At 39.8% G+C, this 22608-nt stretch overlaps 2 protein-coding genes across 12 annotated transcripts; both read right to left on the bottom strand.

The window, feature by feature from the left end:
• Positions 1–1082: 1082 nt before the first annotated feature.
• On the bottom strand, positions 1083–3156 carry LOC112160709 (UDP-glucuronosyltransferase 2B31-like). Its single transcript, XM_036211203.1, has 2 exons — positions 2900–3156; positions 1083–2815 (listed from the first exon to the last, which is right to left on the bottom strand). The coding sequence occupies exon 2, from the start codon at positions 2806–2808 to the stop codon at positions 1234–1236; it is 1575 nt and encodes a 524-aa protein (XP_036067096.1). The 5' UTR covers positions 2809–2815; positions 2900–3156; the 3' UTR covers positions 1083–1233.
• Positions 3157–7630: 4474 nt separating this feature from the next.
• On the bottom strand, positions 7631–18407 carry LOC112160708 (UDP-glucuronosyltransferase 2C1). 11 transcript variants are annotated; one of them, XM_036211192.1, is made up of 3 exons: positions 13726–13987; positions 12294–13642; positions 7631–8155 (listed from the first exon to the last, which is right to left on the bottom strand). In XM_036211192.1, the coding sequence occupies exons 1-3, from the start codon at positions 13806–13808 to the stop codon at positions 7923–7925; spliced, it is 1665 nt and encodes a 554-aa protein (XP_036067085.1). In that variant the 5' UTR covers positions 13809–13987; the 3' UTR covers positions 7631–7922. The 11 variants fall into 11 exon arrangements, with proteins under 11 accessions (XP_036067085.1, XP_024151222.1, XP_024151225.1 ...); XM_024295454.2 differs by having other exon boundaries at positions 7631–8216; positions 12355–13642; positions 13726–13986; XM_024295457.2 differs by having other exon boundaries at positions 7631–8894; positions 13033–13642; positions 13726–13986.
• Positions 18408–22608: the final 4201 nt, after the last annotated feature.

Below are 22608 nucleotides of genomic sequence, written 5' to 3'. Positions count from 1 at the left end.
TATGTTTGACAGAAGCTCAATAACTTCTTTTCAAAATAAAAGACACTCTGTGCTAAACAGAATCATCTCAGTGCAGCTCTGTGCAGCTATAAACCATCGTTGTGGATGTGGATCATAAGATAATATGCGTTTTTTTTAAATATCTTTTTTTTTTTCTTTTTAATAAAGTTTTGCTTTGGATATAAAATGTATTCATTCTGGAGGTAGCGTGGAGTAAACAAGACGTCTTGAGGTCAGCAGGGATGTAAAATATACATAGTTTATCTTCTATTTGCACCTCAGCCATCAATTATAAATGTAACTCATCTAAATTAAATAAATGCTAATTAAGTAATCCTTACACTTAAAAATTGCTATTTTAATTTTTTGTATCGTTCTTTTACCCCTTTTTGTCCTCAGTAGTCTTACATTACTTGATTTTGCAATTTTTTGGGGGGGTTGGATCTTTATTTTTCTTAGTTTGCGGGCTTTGTTTATTGTTTTCTTTAAGTACTTTAGGTTAAGCAGACAGCAGGGATCTGCTGACTCTGACGGTTGACATGGCTGGGTCAGCAGTCTCCATGACTTATTTTATGTTTGGCCGCCATGGATAGATAAAAGATGTTGCAGATGTAGATAAAATGTTGCTCTGGAGCCGCAAGTTGCAGACTCCAGACCTAGGTGATGAAAAATCCTCCAGAACAAAATTTAAAAAGCATAAATTACTAGCAATTTTTCTTTTCTAAGCCATCCATCCATCCATCTTCTTCCGCTTCATCCGGGACCGGGTCGCGGGGGCAGCAGTCTGAGCAAAGATGCCCAGACTTCCCTCTCCCCGGCCACTTCCTCCAGCTCCTCTGGGGGGACCCCGAGGCGTTCCCAGGCCAGCCGAGAAACATAGTCTCTCCAGCGTGTCCTGGGTCTTCCGCGGGGCCTCCGCCCAGTGGGACATGCCCGGAACACCTCACCAGGGAGGCGTCCAGGAGGCATCCGGACCAGAGCATTTGAGTTTATTTTTTGTCATAAAAATACATTCCGTTAACACCTTTAAACAAGTTCAAACTGATCTCTGCTTTCTCTTGAAATATGTTATCAAAAAAAAAAATCATTCAACATTTTATTGAACACAACAAACTCCAACCTACACAAACAAGACTTTTCAAGATTGCACTCTTAAGGACAGTAGAAACAAACATACCATCAGATCATGTGTATTTCAAAACAAATCACATAGATTATAGTTTCATACATTTCTTATTGATTTTTCTGCTTTCTTTTTACACACACTCTGAAACAGAACCAGAGTAAACCAAAGGTGAAGAACATCAGAAGCCCAGCAGCTGTTAGTAGAAACACCATGACATCCACAGAGTGGTAGGAGTACCAGGGCAGCTTGTAGGACTCTGTTCTCAGGTGAGCAGCTCCTTTGTGTCTCATGACAAACTCTATCCAGAAGAGGGCAGTATCCAGCGGCCTCATGGGCGTATCTCTGTGCAGCCTGGAGAGTCTCTGCATGTTCATCCTGTAGGAGGGTTCATTCAGGACATCCTTCAAGCCCTGCAGGAATATGTCTTTGTTCATAGTAAAAAAATCTATGTTCTTTCCTGCTCCTCGTTCTTCTATTCTAATAATGTTATCTTTCTGGTCAAAAATCAGTGGGAGTCCTACGAGAGGAACTCCATGATAAATAGCCTCATAGATCCCATTAGTGCCACCATGAGCTACGAACAGCCTAATCTTGGGATGTCCTAAAAGGTCATTCTGCGGCATCCAGTCAACCAGTAAAGTGTTGTTTCCCAGAGTGGAGGGTCTGCTCCCTCTGTGCCTCCAGATGACTTTCTGTGGTAATTCAGCAAAAGCTGCAGCGATCTCTTCTGCTAAGTCAGCAGGTAGATCTGCAATCAGCGTTCCCAGTGACATGATGATGAATCCGTGTTCTCCAGAACTCTGCACAAACTCCTCCAAGTGATCAGGAAGTGGTTTAGCAGGTTTACACTGGAAACCTCCCATATAGACCACATTGGGCATGGTGGGGCGAGGGAACTCAAACACAAAGTCCACTCTCATCAGCCACAGGTCTGCAGCTTGATACAAAGAATGCAATTTGACATCAGGACCGAGGTATTCCTCTATGATATCTCGATAATGGGGTGTAACAATTTTCTCAGTGCGGTATTGAAAGACGCAAAAAATAAACACATTTAAGACTCTTTGGAAGAAACTCATTTTGTTAGGGAGCTCACTTCCTATTAATGGGACATAAGACAAAGGAGACGGTGCGATTAGGAAATGTCCTTCACCATGAGTGGTCCATCTGACATTAAAAACAAGGGGCAACTTGAGATAATGACCAAGAATAACCCCTCCTGGTATGGCCGGATCTGTCAGGATGAGGTCATACTTGGAGTTCTTTAACATCTGCAGCATCTTTTTGTTTTCAAAAATACTTTCCAAAGTTTTCCGGGCAATCATGTGATACTCTGAGGTCTTTTTAGCCCGTTTTATTTCCATCTGAAGACGCTTAAATACAAAATACTCTTCCCTTTGCATTTCCATTAATTGAGTTACAAATGAAGTAAAAGAGTGTTGGTCAAATCCAGACCCAACGTCTAAAGAAATAGAGGTGTAGAACGGGGAGTTCTCCTTGATGTACCAGCTGTCTGTGTGTCGGATGACGGTCACCTGGTGGTTCCTGGAATGCAGCTCCTCTATGATGACTTTCATGTTCACCCAGTGGCTCCCATCGAGAGGGAAAACAAGCACCTTTCCTGCCTGAACCACTGATGCACAAAGCCAGAAGAGACAAGTCCAGGTCCAGAAGTTTTTCATTTTTGTGCTGCAGGGATATTAACACACTAATATTAAAGAAAAATCCTAAATTAAAACACTTTATCAAAACTCATAAGGAACTGTAAGTTACCTTTTAAAGTGACCTTTTGACCCGTGGTCCACCCAAATCTGCCTTTTTGGATTCAAGAGCTTGACCTAAAGACAGCCAAAGAAGAAGCTCTCTTGAATGACGTCTACACAACAGCCGGTATTGGAACCAAAGGTGTCCAGATCAGGGCCCTGGTAGCCCCTTTGCCTGGTAGAAATCCTTCACGAGTAAAAAGGACAGTTCCTAAAATGCCCCAGAAATATAAAATGCCACCACTGTAATAATTTAGGCCACACTCTGCATTTCTGTCCTCATTTAAACGCCACGCCTTCCCTCTTTGTGTACTGTTCAAAGGCCAACCAGTGCACGGCACATGATGTAAGTGTTGAAGCTGTTCTAGTAAAATATTTACTTTACTCAGGACATGTTCAGCCTTTATTGCAGACGAACATCCTAAAAGGAGAAAAGCAAAATATAAATGTGCACTATTAGCTACAGTCGTCATACAGTTATCTTGTCATCATTTACTTAACCGTGGAACAACAAAAGTTGTTAATAGTTGCTGTGATGCTGACAAAGACACATCAGATAACGGTATAGCCACACTTTTCAAACGAATCTGAGATGAGCGATGAGCAGACCAGTGAGCCTCCACAATCTAAATTGGGAATGAGCCTATAAATGCGTGGAAAAACTATTGTGAGAGCACAAAGAGACAAAGAAATGTTCAAGACAGGAAGATATGGAAGTTATACCTGGAAAGACCAAAAAAAAAATCAGAAACAGAGAAAAGAACGGGGTCATTTAAGAGACTGCCTCAGCCAAGTTTTTTGAATGACTTTCTTGTTCCATTAGTACAGAGGTCTGCAACCCGTGGCTCTAGAGCCCCATGTGGCTCTTTTATCTCTCCGTGGTTCAGATTCAGATTCAGAAAACGTTATTGGTCCCGGAGGAGAATTCATTTGCAGCATTTCCAGAGCAGTTTCACACACACAATCACATTAATGTGTCAGACCATCAGTTTAAAATGAGTACTCCTTGGCAGCTCCTTGGCCAAACATGAAAAAGTGAGGGAGACTGCTGACCCAGCCATGTCGACTGTCACAGTCAGCAGCTCCCTGCTATTTGCTGCCCAACCAAAACTACCGAAAGAAAACAAATAAACAAAATCCTGCAAACTAAGACAACCAAGATCCAACCCAAAACTAAAATAACATAACCCAGCAGTGTAAGACAGCTGAGGACAAAAAGGGGAAAAAGAACAAAAATTAAATAAATAAATACATAAATAAATAAAATAAAAATAAAATAGCTTTTAAGTAAGGATTATTTAATTAGGATTTATTTAATTTAGATTAGTTCAATTTATAAATTGATGGCTGAGGTGTACATTGATGATAAACTATGTAGGTTTTTACATCCATAATGACCTGAAGAAGTTTGTTTGCTCAAAGCCACATCCAGAATGCACTTTGTGAATTTAAAGCATTTTATCTTATGCTGCACAACATTGGTGACTAGCTGTCTAGAACTACACTGACAGGATCCTTTTGAGTTTCTGTCACACGTAAAAAATAAATAAACACAAAAATAATAATATTTTGAGAGATGCTAGGTTCTTTTTATAATTTTGCTTCTGTTTGTGTCAAGAAATAGACATAATTTATATTTATTGTTTAAAAAAAAAGGTAATGAATGCAAATCCAAACTTCCTAAAGGCTAAAATATGACTATGCGGCTCCTTCTAGGTTTTGAACAGTAGAAAACAAATTCAAATGGTTCTTTTACTGTTGAGGGTTGCCGACTCCTGACTTAGAAGCTGGTGTATTGCAAACTCTACTTCATAGTCTGCCATGCAAAATCAACTTTTTGAGCTTTTAAGTGTATATTATTATGTTTATTCCTCACTATAAACAATACCAAAGTGATATTTTGATCCATTCAAGCGTTTCTGAGTATTGCTCTACAAACCTGCACTCTCAGAACAAGTTAGTGGGTATGCCCCACAGGTAGGATGTGAGCTGGAAGGGAAAGAAATTCTGGTTTTATCTTAATGAAGTGATGATGAGCATCCCTGGAAGTGAGAGAGTTGTCATTGGTACAGATTTCAATGATCACGTTGGTGCAGGAAACCGAGGTGATGAGGAGGTGATGGGCAGGTTTGGTATCCAGGAGAGGAATGTAGAAGGAAAGATGGTGGTTGATTTTTGCAAAAAAAGATGAAAAAGGCGATAGTGAATACATTCTTTGAGAAGAGACAGGAACATAGAGTGACCTATAAGAGTGGAGGTAGAAGCACACAGATAGACTACATCTTGTGTAGACGGTGTAATCTGAAGGAGATCAGTGACTGTAAAGTAGTGGTTGGTGAGAGTGTTTCCAGACAGCACAGGATGGTGGTGTGTAGGATGACTCTGGTGGTGAAGAAGATGAAGAAAGAGAGGGCAAAGGCAGAGAAGAGGACAAACTGGTGGAAGCTGAAAAAAGAAGATTGTTGCATGACTTTTAAGAAACAGTTGAAACAGGCTCTGGGTGGTCAGGAGGTACTCCCAGATGACTGGATAACTACAGCTAATGTGATCAGGGAGACAGGTAGGAGTGTACTTGGTGTGTCATCAGGAAAGAGAGTTGATAAGGAGACTTGGTGGTGGAATGAGGAGGTGCAGGAGTGTATACGGAGTAAGAGACTAGCTAAGAAGAAGTGGGACACTGAGAGGACTGAGGAGAGTAGACAGGAGTACAGGGAGATGCAGCTTAAGGTGAAAGTAGAGGTGTCAAATATGGAGTCTGGAAAGAGCCAGAATGAAATAAATATATACACCATTAAATAAATAAATAAATGTGTCATTAATTATTTAAAAGTGGCAATAAATAAATAAATGTTGAAATCAATAAATAAATGTTTAAATAAATATGGCAATAAAATATTGAAGAAGAACATTTAAACATTTAATGATATATTTATTTATTTCATTGTCCCTTGTAGGTTGCGAGAGCCAAATTGAAATAAATAAAAAAATGTGTCATTAATTATTTAAAATTAGCATTAAATAAATAAAAGTTTAAATAAATAAATAAATGTTGAAATAAATGTGGCATTAAAATATGAAAATAGCCATTAAAAAGCACTTTTTAACATTTCAGAATATATTTAATTATTTAATTGCCGACGTGGTAGAAAAGAGCCAAATTGAAATAAATATATTTAATGTGAAATAAATAAATAAATGTGTCATTAATTATTTAAAAGTGGCATTAAATAAATAAAAGTTTAAATAAACAAATAAATGTTGAAATAAATGTAGCATTAAAACATGAAAAGAACCATTAAAATGACACATTTATTTATGTATTTCATATTAAATTTATTAATTTCAATTTGGCTCTTGCAACCTACAAGGGACAATGAAATAAATAAATATATCATTAAATGTCTAAATGTTTCATTTTAATAATTTATTGCCACATTTATTTTAACATTTATTTATTAATTTTATCATTTAATTATTTATTGCCACTTTTAAATAATTAGTGACACATTTATTTATTTATTTCATATTAAATTTATTTATTTCAGTTTTCTCTTTTATCCCACAATGGCAATGAAATAAATAAATGTCATTAAATGTTTAAATGTTCCATTTTAATATTATAATGCCACATTTATTTCAACATTTATTTATTGATTTCAACATTTATTTAATTATTGCCACTTTTAAATAATTAATGACACATTTATTTATTTATTTAATGGTGTATATATTTATTTCATTCTGGCTCTTTCAAGACTCCATAGTCAAAGGCCAAACAAAGAGCTTATGATGACTTGTACGCTAGGTTGGGTAGTAAGGAGGGAGAGACTGACCTGTACAGATTAGCAAGGCAGAGAGATCGAGATGGGAAGGACATGCAGCAGGTTAGGGTGATCAAGGATAGGAATGGTAATGTGGTGACAGGTGTCAGTGGTGTATTGGAAAGATGGAAAGAATACTTTGAAGTGTTGATGAAGAAGAGAATGAAAGAGAACAAAGAGTAGAAGAGGTGACGGTTGTGGAGCAGGAAGTAAGAAAGATTAGTAAGGGTGAAGTGAGAGGGGCTTTGAAGAGGATGAAGAGTGGAAAGGCTCTTGGTCCTGATGATATACCTGTGGAGGTATGGAAGTGTCTAGGAGAGATGGCAGTGGAGTTTCTGACCGGGTTGTTCAACAGGATCTTAGGTGGTGAGAAGATGCCTGAGGAATGGAGGAGAAGTGTGATGGTGCCCATTTTTAAGACAGAAATAAGACAGACATTTTTTTTAGACAGGAATCACCACGGACTATGATGTTTGCAGATGATATTGTGATTTGTAGTGAGATCAGGGAACAGGTGGAGGTGGAGTTAGAGAGGTGGGGGTTTTCCCTGGAAAGGAGAGGAATGAATGACTTTAGCAATGATGTTCAATGTTGCGTGTGCTGTCGAGTGTGAAACTGGCTTATACACAATGATTATGCTAAGACATTAAACTCTTTCATTGCTCTGCACCTCCTAAATTTCCAACTGCTTGGAGTTCTGCAGTGTATAAAACATGGGTCAGCTCATTCTTCTACCTGCATGAAAAGTTTAGATGGTAGATGCTAGCACCTCACTAGCAGCACAACTGAGTCCAGCTCCGTTTACACCTACCCAACACGACATCCACTATATTATATATAAATGTGTCTAAAATAGAAAATTAAAACCCAAAAAATGATCAAAGCAAAAATGACATTGGTTAAAAAAAAATGACTTTAAAAGAAAAAATCTTTGATTTTTTTTCTGTATTATTTATTCTCTATTATATACAAGTGTAAATGCAATGGAAACATACATTTGATTTTCTTATAATGTGAAAAATTGTGAAACAAATTGCAAAATGTTACAACAGGTTCAGACTGATAAAACATACAATGACAAATTAACAACCCCCTCACCAACCCACATTACTTTTCAAAGGTACACACTTAAGCACAGTACAAGCAAACATACCATCAGATGTTTCCAAATGAATAGTTCACTTTGGGTTAAAGTTTAACAACTATATTATCTTACTCATGTTTCTGTTGGCTTTTAAAACAAAGTCTGAAACATAACCAGAGTAAACCAAAGGTGAAGAACATCAGAAGCCCAGCAGCTGTTAGTAGAAACACCATGACATCCACAGAGTGGTAGGAGTACCAGGGCAGCTTGTAGGACTCTGTTCTCAGGTGAGCAGCTCCTTTGTGTCTCATGACAAACTCTATCCAGAAGAGGGCAGTATCCAGCGGCCTCATGGGCGTATCTCTGTGCAGCCTGGAGAGTTTCTGCATGTTCATCCTGTAGGAGGGTTCATTCAGGACGTCCTGTAAGGTTTCTTGAAAGTTAATCTTATCCAGATCAGAAATTTCTACTGTCCGCGCCACTCCTTTGGCCCTCAGTCTGGAGAGGTTGTCAGCTTGATCAAAGATGATTGGAATCCCAACAACTGGAACTCCATGATAAATTGCCTCATAGATCCCATTAGTGCCACCATGACTGACAAATAACTTAATCTTGGGATGTCCTAAAAGGTCATTCTGCGGCATCCAGTCAACCAGTAAAGTGTTGTTTCCCAGAGTGGAGGGTCTGCTCCCTCTGTGCCTCCAGATGACTTTCTGTGGTAATTCAGCAAAAGCTGCAGCGATCTCTTCTGCTAAGTCAGCAGGTAGATCTGCAATCAGCGTTCCCAGTGACATGATGATGAATCCGTGTTCTCCAGAACTCTGCACAAACTCCTCCAAGTGATCAGGAAGTGGTTTAGCAGGTTTACACTGGAAACCTCCCATATAGACCACATTGGGCATGGTGGGACGAGGGAACTCAAACACAAAGTCCACTCTCATCAGCCACAGGTCTGCAGCTTGATACATAGAATGCAATTTGACATCAGAACCTAAATACTTCTCTATAAAATCCTGATAATGGGGTGTAACCATTTTCTCAGAGCGGTATTGAAAGAGGCAAAAAATAAGAACATTTAAGACTCTTTGGAAGAAGCTCATTTGGTCAGAGAGCTCAATTCCTCTTAACGGAACGTACGATAGGGGAGACGGTGCGATTAGGAAATGTCCTTCGCCATGAGGCGTCCATCTGACATTAAAAACAAGGGGCAACTTCAAATAATGAGCAAGTATGATCCCTCCTGGTATGGCCGGATCTGTCAGGATGAGGTCGTACTTGGAGTTCTTTAACATCTGCAGCATTTCTTTGTTTTCAAAAATACTTTCCAGAGTTTTCCGGGTTTTCATGTGGATCTCAGAGGCCTTTTTAACTTGTTCCATTTCCATCTGAAGGTGCTTCCAGGGAGAATACTCTTCCCTTTGCATTTCTAGCAATCGAATTACATATGAAGAAAAGGAGTTTTTGTCATATCCAGACTCAACGTCCAAAGAAATAGATCTATAGAACGGGGAGTTTTCCTTGATGTACCAACTGTCTGTGTGTCGGATGACGGTCACCTGGTGGTTCCTGGAATGCAGCTCCTCTATGATGACTTTCATGTTCACCCAGTGGCTCCCATCGAGAGGGAAAACAAGCACCTTTCCTGCCTGAACCACTGATGCACAAAGCCAGAAGAGACAAGTCCAGGTCCAGAAGTTTTTCATTTTTGTGCTGCAGAGATATTAACACACTAATATTAAAACAATCCATCAATTAAAATTGTTTGTAAAAACAAATAAATACCATAAAGTTACCTTTTAATGTGACCTTTTTCACAATTTTTTACCCTGATAGATTAAATTCAATTCAATTTTATTTATATAGCCCAAAATCACAAAGAAAATTTTCCTCATTGGGCTTCATGCAGGAATTTTTACAGATGCAGGAAATTAGTCATAAAATATGAATTGCTAAAAACTAAACATACTAAATAAAACTGGTTATTATCCCTGCCCTTAGACCCTCCCTCCCGGTAAGGAAAAACTCCTCAAAAAACTTAGTCAGGAAAAAGGAAGAAACCTTAGGGATTCCCACACGAGGGAGAGATCCTATCCCAAGACGGACAGGCGATACCAGAGCTGTTAAATGCTGAGAGTCATTCATGTGAGATCCACATGAAGCACTCATCTGATAAATATTCTATTTTTCTGAATGGATGCAATTTTACTTGTGTTTGGAGTTTGTTGTTTTTATGACCGTCACTTCCAACAACACGTTATTATTTTATTGCCTTTACTGACAGCTCCGAGGTCCAAAAGGTGTGATCTACAAAGTCCCTCAGATAATTTTGATAATCGTTTGCATTTTAGTCCACTGAAACTTTGATTTTTCTTTGAGCAACAGATTCCAAAAGACCAATCTTACCTTTTTGTTTCTTCGGGCAGTGAATTCCACCTCTGTAATCTTATTTCTCCAGGGAGAAAAAGCCTTGCTGCTTTGTCCACGTTTAAACTTGATCTGGACCATGTTTGTAGGCACGCTCACCTGTACAAAAAGCTGTTCAAAGTTGACAGATAAGGAGGATTAATCATATATGGTAATGAATAACAGAATGTATAAAGTTGCAGAGGTAGTTTCTTGAAATGTACTTCCTTTAAGATGGTGACGGGGCTGGGTGATGATGTCAGAGATGGGCGGCCATGTTGACATGTTTCCCACATTGTACGATATAGAGATGAGGCAAATCTTGCAGACAGTGTACTTCTTGTAAACATATTTTGCTCCCTGATCGTCATATTCATCGGCAAAGCCTAGATGTCTTCACACGGCAGGTTTTAGTGTTGGTGGTGCGCCTTCTTACATGAGCCGGAAGCTGCTCACACACCGGCTGTGTCGGTGCGCAATCAAGTAGCCACCCCCGATAAAAGTCTACAAAAAGGTCCACAACCGCACAAGGGGCCAAAATCCAATATACACCTTAGGTTGAACATTTATTGAACGCTCTAAAACTACATTTTCCAAACTTTAAAGCCATAACTTTTTAACATAATTATGAACTATATTTATAGCATTACCTGCGATAATGCTTGTGTGAATCCTGTAAGCTGAATTTGGCAGCTAAAGAAGATAGCGGAAATCACTGAAGCTAATAGCTAAAAACGCTGAGGCTGATAGCCAGCTAAAATATTAGCCAAATGCCAAATTAGTCTAAAAAAACTAGGTTAGTCATAACAGCTGGCATGTAGCTGAAAAATAGCTAAATTTAAAAATAGCTTAAAAAAACTGGAAAAGCCTACATTGGCCAAAACAGCTAGCGTGTAAATATTAGCCTAACTCCAAAAAATAAAAATAAAAACTTGTGAAAGGCCTAAATTAGACAAAAAGCTAAAATATTAGCTAAACTCCAAAATAGCCTCAAAAACAAAAAAAAAATCCAAAATTAGCAAAAACAGCTAGTATATAGCGGAAATGTTATCTAAACTCCAAAATAGCCTATAAAATCTTAGTTAATGTCAAAAAAGTCCAAAAATCTAACAGAATGCCAATTTTAAAAACTTTAAAACCATAACTTTACAACATAAATGTGAATAATAAACAGGCAGGAATATTATTCCAGAATAAATCAACTCAAACTTTCAATAACTTTCAATATTTTGCCCTCCGTAAAAATATATTTTGTCAAAATCATACAAGTTAGAAATAAGCACAAGAAAACATCAGGCCAGTGATTACAATAAAATAAAATTACCCGGAAGGCAGATCTGATGCTGGTCTTCATCTGGACCAAACAATTTACTAATTTGAAACCAAGTTTAAACCTCAGATGAGACCTAATCTTGTAAAATGGGACAAAACAAGGGCAACTCTAAAATGAATGCCATATTTTTGAAGACGATGACCAATTTTGAGGAGAACATGTATGATGAGTGCATTGCTGCAGGATGGGCAACTAACACAATAAACAGCTGTTTAAAGGGGGAAAATACAATTCAAAATAAAAAAAGACATTTCAAACTGAGCATAAAAATATATATAAATTCATAAAAGATAAAACAATTATATTTATATTTTTTTAGAATTTTTCCCGCTAGTTTTAGTCACTTATATTGCAAACACTTAGCAAAAACTGATATATGACAACCCTCGCAAGACAGGACAACAAGAGAAAAACAAAGGAGGATCAGATGATGTTACACACTAAAGCACAGTAGCACAGTACAAACATATCATCAGATGGTTCAAAATGCAGAGTTTACTTTAAGATCCAAGTTCACCAACTATATTATCTCACTCATGTTTCTGTTTTTTTTTAAAGCACAGTCTGAAACAGAACCAGAGTAAACCAAAGGTTAAGAACATCAGAAGCCCAGCAGCTGTTAGTAGAAACACCATGACATCCACAGAGTGGTAGGAGTACCAGGGCAGCTTGTAGGACTCTGTTCTCAGGTGAGCAGCTCCTTTGTGTCTCATGACAAACTCTATCCAGAAGAGGGCAGTATCCAGCGGCCTCATGGGCGTATCTCTGTGCAGCCTGGAGAGTTTCTGCATGTTCATCCTGTAGGAGGGTTCATTCAGGACGTCCTTCAAGCCCTGCAGGAATATGTCTTTGTTGATATCAAAAAAATCTATGTTCTTTCCTGCTCCTCGTTCTTCAATTCTAATAATGTTATCTTTCTGGTCAAAAATCAGTGGGAGTCCTACGAGAGGAACTCCATGATAAATTGCCTCATAGATCCCATTAGTGCCACCATGACTGACAAATAACTTAATCTTGGGATGTCCTAAAAGGTCATTCTGCGGCATCCAGTCAACCAGTAAAGTGTTGTTTCCCAGAGTGGAGGGTCTGCTCCCTTTATGTCTCCAGATGACTTTCTGTGGTAATTCAGCAAAAGCTGCAGCGATCTCTTCTGCTAAGTCAGCAGGTAGACCTGGAATCAGCGTTCCCAGTGACATGATGATGAATCCGTGTTCTCCAGAACTCTGTACAAACTCCTCCAAGTGATCAGGAAGTGGTTTAGCAGGTTTACACTGGAAACCTCCCATATAGACCACATTGGGCATGGTGGGGCGAGGGAACTCAAACACAAAGTCCACTCTCATCAGCCACAGGTCTGCAGCTTGATACAAAGAATGCAATTTGACATCAGGGCCGAGGTATTCCTCCATGATATCTTGATAATGGGGTGTAAAAAATATCTCAGAGCGGTATTGAAAGAGGCAAAAAATAAGAACATTTAAGACTCTTTGGAAGAAGCTCATTTGGTCAGAGAGCTCCGTTCTTGATAGTGGAACATAAGACAAAGGAGACGGTGCGACTTGGAAATGTCCTTCACCATGAGTGGTCCATCTGACATTAAAAACAAGGGGCAACTTGAGATAATGACCAAGAATAACCCCTCCTGGTATGGCCGGATCTGTGAGGATGAGGTCATACTTGGAGTTCTTTAACATCTGCAGCATCTCTTTGTTTTCAAAAATACTTTCCAAAGTTTTGCGGGCTTTTACGTAGTAGTCTGAAGTCTTTTTAGCTCGTTTTATTTCCATCCAAAGGCACTTAAAGACAAAATACTCTTCCCTTTGCATTTCCATTAACTGAGTTACAAAGGAAGAAAAAGAGTGTTCATCAAATCCAGACTCAACGTCCAAAGAAATAGATCTATAGAACGGGGAGTTCTCCTTGATGTACCAGCTGTCTGTGTGTCGGATGACGGTCACCTGGTGGTTCCTGGAATGCAGCTCCTCTATGATGACTTTCATGTTCACCCAGTGGCTCCCATCGAGAGGGAAAACAAGCACCTTTCCTGCATGAACCACTGATGTACAAAGCCAGAAGAGACAAGTCCAGGTCCAGAAGTTTTTCATTTTTGTGCTGCAGGGATATTAACACACTAATATTAAAACAATTCATCAATTAAAACTGTTTGTCAAAACTCACAAAGAACTGTAAGTTACCTTTTAATGTGACCTTTTGACCAGTGGCATAAACGAAGCATAAAGATGATCCAACCAAACTTGTTCCTTGGATTTGAGAGCATGACTTGAAGGCAGCAAAAGAAGCAGCTCTCTTGGCTGAAGTCAACAGCCGGTAGTGGAACCAAAGGTGTTCACGGTGGTCAGAAAGCCCGCTTTGGCCCAGCACCACTAGGAATGATCAGTGCTCTCCACACTCAGCCTTTCCGTTCTTATTTAAACCCTAAACCCTACCTTTTGTTTACTGTCCAAAGACCAACCAGTGAATGGCGCCTGGTGAAAGTAAAAAAAGAACGGAACGTATTGTACCTCTTCTGGTAAAATATTAACTTTATTCAAGATGTGTCCAATTTTGATCACAGACATAATTAAAGAGGAAAAGCAGAATATAAAAAGTGGCCACTGTTGACTGCACTCATGGCCAAAAACGTTTCTGTTAATAGTTGCTGTGATACCGACAATGCCACACTCTGTACTATTAAATATTAGACAATGGTACAACCACACTTTTGAATGAATACATCAGACAGGCTGTTACAAGTCTTAGATGAGTGATGAGCAGAACAGAGATCCACCACAATCTAAATTGGGAATGAGCCTATAACTGCATGGAAAAACTATTGTGAGAGCACAAAGAGACAGAGAATGTCTAAGTCAACTTTTTATGAAGATGATATGGAAGTTATACCTGGAAAAACCAAAAAAGTCAGAAACAGAGGTGACTTACAGCAGGGATGGGTAACTCCAGGCCTCGAGGGCCACTTTCAGCCAAGCTTTTAACGTTCCATGAGATTCTGCTCTGTTTTTTACTTGTTTTTACTCTGTTTTTATTGTCTTGGTTTTAAGTTGTTTTATGCTTACATTTTATCTATTAGTGTTCTTGGGGTTTTAATGTACAGCGCTTTGTAGCAGTCTGGCTGTATTAAAGCGCTTTATAAATAAAGTTGATTTGATGTGATGTTTCCCAACATACCTGGCACTAGCATGTTCTAATTGGCTGGACACACCAAAACCAGGTAATCAGTCATGAGATTGGTTTGGATGTCATAAAATCATGCAGATACAGTTACCCTCAAGGCCTGGAGTTACCTGTCTGTCCCTACCTTACAACACATTGTCAAATTGACCCATTTTCACACTTGAAAATGGGTCAATTTTGACCCGGACACAATATAGGAGTTAATCAGAATTCATTTTCAAACTTTTATGGCTCATGTGACAAATGTCAGCTTATATCACAGAAGAGTGTGCCCAAAAGTAAACCATGCCGATTCCCAAGACCCCTTTGAAAAGTTTACCATGGACATTGTGTATCTATCTACCTGCTTAGCAGGTAACAGGTGCATACTACTTATTTGGGGGCCATGGTGCAGCGGTAGAGCGGTCGGCCTCTGAGCAGAAGATTGCAGGTTCAATCTCCGCCTCGCCTGCCCATGTGTCAAAGTGTCCTTGGGAAAGAGATTAAACCCCACCTTGCCTCTGATGATCATAGATTGGCACCAGTGTTCAGCAGCAGAGTGTGAATGTGATGGTGAAGCACTTGGGACCTTCTAAGAAGATAGAAAAGTGCTATAAAAGTAAATACAATCTACCATTTGTGATAACGTCACTAGGTATCTAGACATCTCTTTTCAATCACTACAAACCAGAGTTATTGTTGACTTTTAAGGTTATTTTCCTGAGTTGGCATTGCAAACAAAGATTGTGGGATAAACTTTTATCCAAGTTATTCCAGGAGGCAGTAAGGGAAAGACCTGGATGCAGCAGGACTAAAAGTATCGAATAATTAACCTAAGCAAAACAAGAAGCCTTAAGATATCACAAGCAAAAAAGGAGTTGCAGAACTGAAACATGTCAACCTTAAAGGAAGGGACAATGGAGAGAGGACCAGACAATGTCAAAGGCTGGTGGATAAAAAAAAAAAATCTGAGCAAAAAAAAAAACAAAAAACAAACAAACAAACAAAAAAAAACAAATATAATTTTATTGAACTATAAAACCTAAAACAGAAAATGAAAATCAGAATAAAATCAAGCCAAATCAATCAAAAATAAAATGAGCTACATTGCAAAAAATAAAAATAAAAAAAATAAGAAAAAAACAAACAAGTTTTAAAAGAAGATATCTTCATGATTCATCACTCCATGACATTTCTGTATTCCTTATGTATTGATTTTATATAATGAAATTGAGTAAATACAATTGTAAATACACTGGAACCATGCATTTGTCTCAAATCTTAAAATTTTCTCAAATTGTGAGACAAATTGTGAAACAGATTATGAAACAAATTGTAAAACACAATGTGAAACACTATGACAGGTTCAGACAGACTTCTGCTTTTTTTTCTTTTTGAATAAAAAAAACCTACAACTGAACAACCCCCCCCCATCCACCCACACACGACTTTTCAAAGTCAAACATTTAAGCACAGTACAAACAAACATATCAGTTCATAGATGTTTACAAATGAATAGTTCACTGTGGGTTAAAGTTTAACAACTATTTTATTATCCTAGTCCCTTTTCTGTTTTCTTTTAAAACACAGTCTGAAACAGAACCAGAGTAAACCAAAGGTTAAGAACATCAGAAGCCCAGCAGCTGTCAGTAGAAACACCATGACATCTACAGAGTGGTAGGAGTACCAGGGCAGCTTGTAGGACTCTGTTCTCAGGTGAGCAGCTCCTTTGTGTCTCATGACAAACTCTATCCAGAAGAGGGCAGTATCCAGCGGCCTCATAGGCGTATCTCTGTGCAGCCTGGAGAGTCTCTGCATGTTCATCCTGTAGGAGGGTTCATACAGGACCTCCATTAAGGTTTCTTGAAAGTTAGTCCGATCCAGATCAGAAATTTCCACTGTCCTCGCCACTCCTTTGGCCCTCAGTCTGGAGAGGTTTTCGGCTTGATCAAAAGCAATTGGAATCCCAACAACTGGAACTCCATGATAAATAGCCTCATAGATCCCATTAGTGCCACCATGAGCTACAAACAGCCTAATCTTGGGATGTCCTAAAAGGTCGTTCTGTGGCATCCAGTCAACCAGTAAAGTGTTGTTTCCCAGAGTGGAGGGTCTGCTCCCTCTGTGCCTCCAGATGACTTTCTGTGGTAATTCAGCAAAAGCTGCAGCGATCTCTTCTGCTAAGTCAGCAGGTAGATCTGCAATCAGCGTTCCCAGTGACATGATGATGAATCCGTGTTCTCCAGAACTCTGTACAAACTCCTCCAAGTGATCAGGAAGTGGTTTAGCAGGTTTACACTGGAAACCTCCCATATAGACCACATTGGGCATGGTGGGGCGAGGGAACTCAAACACAAAGTCCACTCTCATCAGCCACAGGTCAGCAGCTTGAAATAAAGAATGCAATTTGACATCAGAACCAAAATTTTTCTCTATGAAATCCTGATAATAGGGTGTAACCATTTTGTGCATGCTGTGTTGACTGACGTAAAATATAAAAACATTTAGGACTCTTTGGATGAAGCTCATTTTGTCAGAGAACTCAGTTCCTGTTGCTGGGACATAAGACAAAGGAGACGGTGCGATTAAGGAATGACCTTCTCCATTGGTGGTCCATCTGGCATTTAAAACAAGAGGCAACTTGAGGTAATGAGAAAGTATGGCCCCTCCAACCACAACAGGGTCTGAAAGAACAAGATCATATCTAGTTTCCTTTATCCTCTGCATCAGCTCTTGGTTTTCAAAAATTCTCTCAAGAATTTTACATTGTATTCCGTGAAATTGAAGAAACTGGGGAAAATGTTCCATTTCCTGTAGAAAACGCAACCAGGCTGGATTTCTTCCTCGCTTGATTTCAATAGTCTTGGAGATAAAAGAAACTATAACGTCTTTCATGTCATCATTCAAATTCACTGTAATAGAGGTGTAGAACGGGGAGTTTTCCTTGATGTACCAGCTGTCTTTGTGTCGGATGACGGTCACCTGGTGGTTCCTGGAATGCAGCTCCTCTATGATGACTTTCATGTTCACCCAGTGGCTCCCATCAACAGGGAAAACAAGCACCTTTCCTGCATGAACCACTGATGTACAAAGCCAGAAGAGACAAGTCCAGGTCCAGAACATGTCTGCACTGGAAAAAAAAAATAAAAAGATAACGTTCTCGTCATTTTGCTTACTGGGTCCACAATTATTGAGAAAAACAAAAAAAAAATCAGATTTTAAATCATATCTGTTTATCTTCTTGAACAACTAATGATTACATTTACCTTGCTTTAGTTTTAAACACAGAAAAGCACCTGAAACTCCCAAAACTTAAATGTTTTCAAACATTAATTGTAATTCCTGCAGCATAATTACATAACGAAGTTGAATTTCTGAATTTGTGATTTTACGTAGAAAAGATTAAAAAAGAAACAATTGTTAGATGACTAAACCCACTCAACCACTTTGAAAGGAAGCAAAATTAGGTCAAATCAGCATAAGCTTCTTTGTGGTTTCCTTCTTTAGGCAGCTGTCAGTTTACTTGTAGCAAAAAGTTTGAAGCGCATATCTTACCTTCGTTATTAGCTGTAAGCTCCAACGTTTTCAGTATTTTGTCTTCAGCTATGAGTAAAAGACAAGCTCATGTGTTCAATCTTTCACTGGAATCTGCCTCTTACAAGTTTTCAAAACTGCAAGAGGCAGAAAAAATGCTTAAGTAGGAACCTTTCGAAACATTCCTGGAATTGAGTTTCCGTTTCACGGCAGGATCAAACTTGTCATGTCGTCAGCTCAGCTTCTATAGACGGGAAACAAAAACACCCAGGGGATTTTTTTTGTGGTATCTTGAGCAATTTAGTGCGTATTGCTTTGCTTTTTTCTGGAAAAATGTGTAACTGTATAATTTGTCTCTTTGTATTATTATATTTTTAAAAAGAAACAAAGAATCAGACAATAAAATCTAGTTATCTTCAAGAATTTTTAACTTTATCTCTTATTAAGTAACACTGAAGATCTTCAATAGTTTTTGAAGTGTTATGTTCAACTGTTCTGTTTATGATGATGTTGATGTATAGAGTAACTGCAATGCTTTACAACCGTAAAATTCATTTTGCAAAAGAAAATTTCAATTAGTGACCCAGTTTATACAGTGATGAAGGAAAAACAGAACAGAATAACAACTTTTCAACATAAAGCAACTGGTGATTTACTTACATTTAGATGATAAAAATCTCTTCTTACAGTAATGATTAAATTAGCTATGATTTGCTTTGTTGCTATAAAACAATAACTTACTACTGTATTTTTTCTTTCCTGACTTCATGACTTTTCCGTATTCCGTTTTTTTTTTTTTTTTTTTAACTTGTCCTGTTGAACAGCTGAGTAAACAGATACGGGCTGAGAGACTCTGGTGTTGGCAGTATTTACTGTCACAACAGGGATTTATTGAGTATAAACCCCTGTTGTATTCAATGCCAAACTTTATTTATATTGATTATGTTTTGTTTTTGTTTTGTTGGACTGGACGGACACATTTAAACTAGTCAAAATGTACACAATACAACTGCAGCTCACACACTTAATCATACAAATCGACACAAACAAAGCCTTTCATTCTGTCACTCAAACTATTAGTGCAAAGGTGAGCTGACAACTGTGCTCAGGTGGGTGTTTATGGTTTGCTAATGTGGATAATGATGGAATGTACAAAGGGGGAGAGCACCCGCCAATCCCCACGCTAAGACCAGCAGCAGCAGCCAGGAACCCTCCAACACCCGCCATGGGGCCGCGGAGAGAATCCGCCCGCCGGGCAATCCCACCAAACACCCAGACCACGGCACACGGGACCGCCGCAGAGGCCCCCCACACCCAAGAGCAGTAAGGCATGGGAACATAGAGAGTGCAGGCCCCGCCCAGTCAGAGGAGCAGCCCCCCCACCGCGGCAGGATGGCCAATGCGAGGCTCCATCCCCAGAGAGCCCCCCAACCCCAGAAGAGCAGCCCACCACCACCCAGCAGCGCCGAGCATTCCCCCGCCCCACCCCAGGTGCGAGCCAGGGCCCCCCAAGGGAGACTCACCTCCATGCTCCAGACAACCGCCCGCCCCGCCGCAGGAGAAGCGCACCCAAGAGAAACGAAGGTCCCGGAAGAGTGATGTTACCAAGGCCCGACCAGACACACCCACTGATGGAGTTTTGGAGAGGACTAGTTCTCGAGAGCAAGGCCGCGCAACCAGGACCTGGACACCCCGAGGGTCCAATGTAGATTGATCCCCTGCTAGAAATCTCGGGGATCCCACTCCTGGCGTGGAGAGGAGGCCGCTGGGACCAGGAGACCGGCACCCAAGAGACTAAACCACCAGGTCAAGGGACCCCACCAGGAATGGGGTAGGGGACAGAAGGTCGAAGGCCCCACCTTCCTTGTGTGATGTATGCATGTTTGTTTGTTAGAGTGTATATTTGTGGTGTTAGAGGTGTGTGTACTAAAGGGTGCAGCAAAAATTTTGAGTAGGGCATTCACAGGGCATCTCCTGTTTGCTCGCAAAGATGTCCCGTCACCCTCCCACCAGTGGCCCTACATGTTTATGGTGTGATTAAAATTGGCGGGAAGGGCACTGAGAGGACATCTACTGTTTGCTGGCAGTGATGTCCAAGCACCCCCCACCAAGGTGTCCTACATGTCTAAGGAGCAAATAAAAACAAGGGGAGGGGCAAATCCATGCAGCGGCCACAGGAGGGGGGGCCACTGGCAAGTATTCCACCCCCGCACCCTCCCCTTCACCCTATTGCATGTTTATATGAGGAAGGGGATATGTTGGGGTCAGTTGGCAGACTGACCTCCGATGATGGACCCCCCCAGCTTTGGGCCCAAGCTCCCCCAACCCAGAGGCTCCACCCCCGAGAGCCAACCCCCCACCCCCACAAGGATGGTGGAGCCAAGAAGGAGCCAGTCCCAGGGACAGATCCCAGCCCCCGTACCAAGCACCTCTCCTGCGGGTGTGCTGGTCAGGCACTAATGGGACCGAGGCTGCCGCACCAGCCGCGACCCCCACCGATTGTATCAATAGAGACCACAACCCGCCAAGACTCCCCCGGTCCCGTGCCTAATGGGGACCCCACTCCCTATGGACAGCGCCCCCACCAGACGGGGCCAACCAGGGGCCAAAATTGGATATGGCAGAGTCTAAAGCATTAAGCCATGTTAGTGGTGGTTGTTTAGGAATTATTGAAAATAGATAATTAACTTTTGGCAAAATGTTAATTTTTATTGTGGCTACCTTACCCATGAGTGACAAGGGCAGGTTGATCCACCGGGTTAGATCATCCTGAATGCTTTTCCGTAATGGGGTGTAATTTAGTTGCACCAGTTCTAACAGTTTGGGGGGGAAATGAAAACCTAGATATTTTATATTGCCTGATTTGACTGATTTATTCCAATTAATTGAATTGTCTGAAATGGAGGGGAATTCATTAATGATTGTTATCATTTCACTTATAGAACGCGATTTATGTAAAAAAAGTAATATGTCATCCGGATAGAGACAAATTTTATGATTGCTGTGTTTTGTTTTAATTCCTTTAATGTTGTAATTCTGTCTTATTGCTGCAGCCAGAGGCTCGATGAATATTGCAAAAAGAGAGGGGGAGAGTGGAAAACTGTCAGGGGTGGTGGTGTAGGACTCAAATGCAGGAGACCAGATTTGGTGGCAGAAACAAACATTTACTAAATAAACTCAAATAGCACAAAAAGAGAAGAACAAACCAGTGACTCGACAGAGCAGATGAACTGACAATGCAGAACTGAACTGTGGGCTGCAGCCTGAGCTCCACCACCGAGCTCTACACCAACAGGTGCAGGAGACGGGCTCTCTGCATCCTGAAGGACCGCTCCCACCCCGCCAACACTTTCTTCACCCCATTGCCCTCCAGGAAGAGGCTACGGAGCATAAAGAGCCAGACCACCAGACTCAGGAATAGCTTCTTTCCTGAGGCGATGCGTCTGCTGAATGCTCTTTAGTCATCTCTCTGTCTACGCCCATGCCCCTATAGCCCCCCCCCCCATAAACCAGCCACCTATCCGAAATGCTCCAAACCCAGCCTTCAGAAACATCTCGAGGACATTATAATGCACCATTGCCACCTTAGCTGTAAATTGCACTCCGGTCATTTTGTATTTATACCCTCGTTGTTAATATGTGCAACTTCTGCTCTTCTATTTATTTATATTTATTTATATTATACGGGACCACAGTCCCAAATTTCGTCCGTCATGCTCGCGTGTTGGATGACAATAAAGATTCTTGTTATCTTGTTATCTTGTTTTTACGTTTTTTTTTTTTCATAAAGAATCAAAAATACAAAAGCTGAAATCAACATAATTTAGAAATGTACATCTTCATGACTGAAATGGAGAAGTTTGATTAAATGTATTATTTTATGTCTGCTTCTTGCTGAATCAAGAAATATATATGTATATTTGAATGTACATAATCATATCTTGAGATGGGAAACAAAGATAAATAGAAACCACAGGTGGCTATAAGTGTCAAAATTAAAAACAGCTTTATTATTTTTACATTATTTATGAAAAAAATATGCATAATAAAAGCAATCAATTAAGATTATTTAAAAAATTACTTGTAGTAAAAGAAACTACTTAATTAAAATTATGAAGCTACTGAGCAACAGATGAAGCATACAGTATATAATTTACTGTTCAAGATTTATGGAATTGGGAAATAATTCATTTTTAAGCATAAAGAAATTAATAAATAGTGTTATTTTATGATAATATTATAAATATTTTAATTAATTCTGCAGAAACATCTTCATATTCACATTCTTTTGGCCATTCTCTGGCATTGACCATTAAACTATCGTTTTATTCAAATAAATTATAACCTTGTCTGGGTTTGTGATGTCACAACAT

The sequence above is a fragment of the Oryzias melastigma genome, linkage group LG3, assembly GCF_002922805.2.
Source record: "Oryzias melastigma strain HK-1 linkage group LG3, ASM292280v2, whole genome shotgun sequence".
NCBI classification, from domain to species: Eukaryota; Metazoa; Chordata; class Actinopteri; order Beloniformes; family Adrianichthyidae; genus Oryzias; species Oryzias melastigma.
Note: the sequence above shows the minus strand (reverse complement) of the source record. Positions and strands in the feature narration are given on the sequence as shown.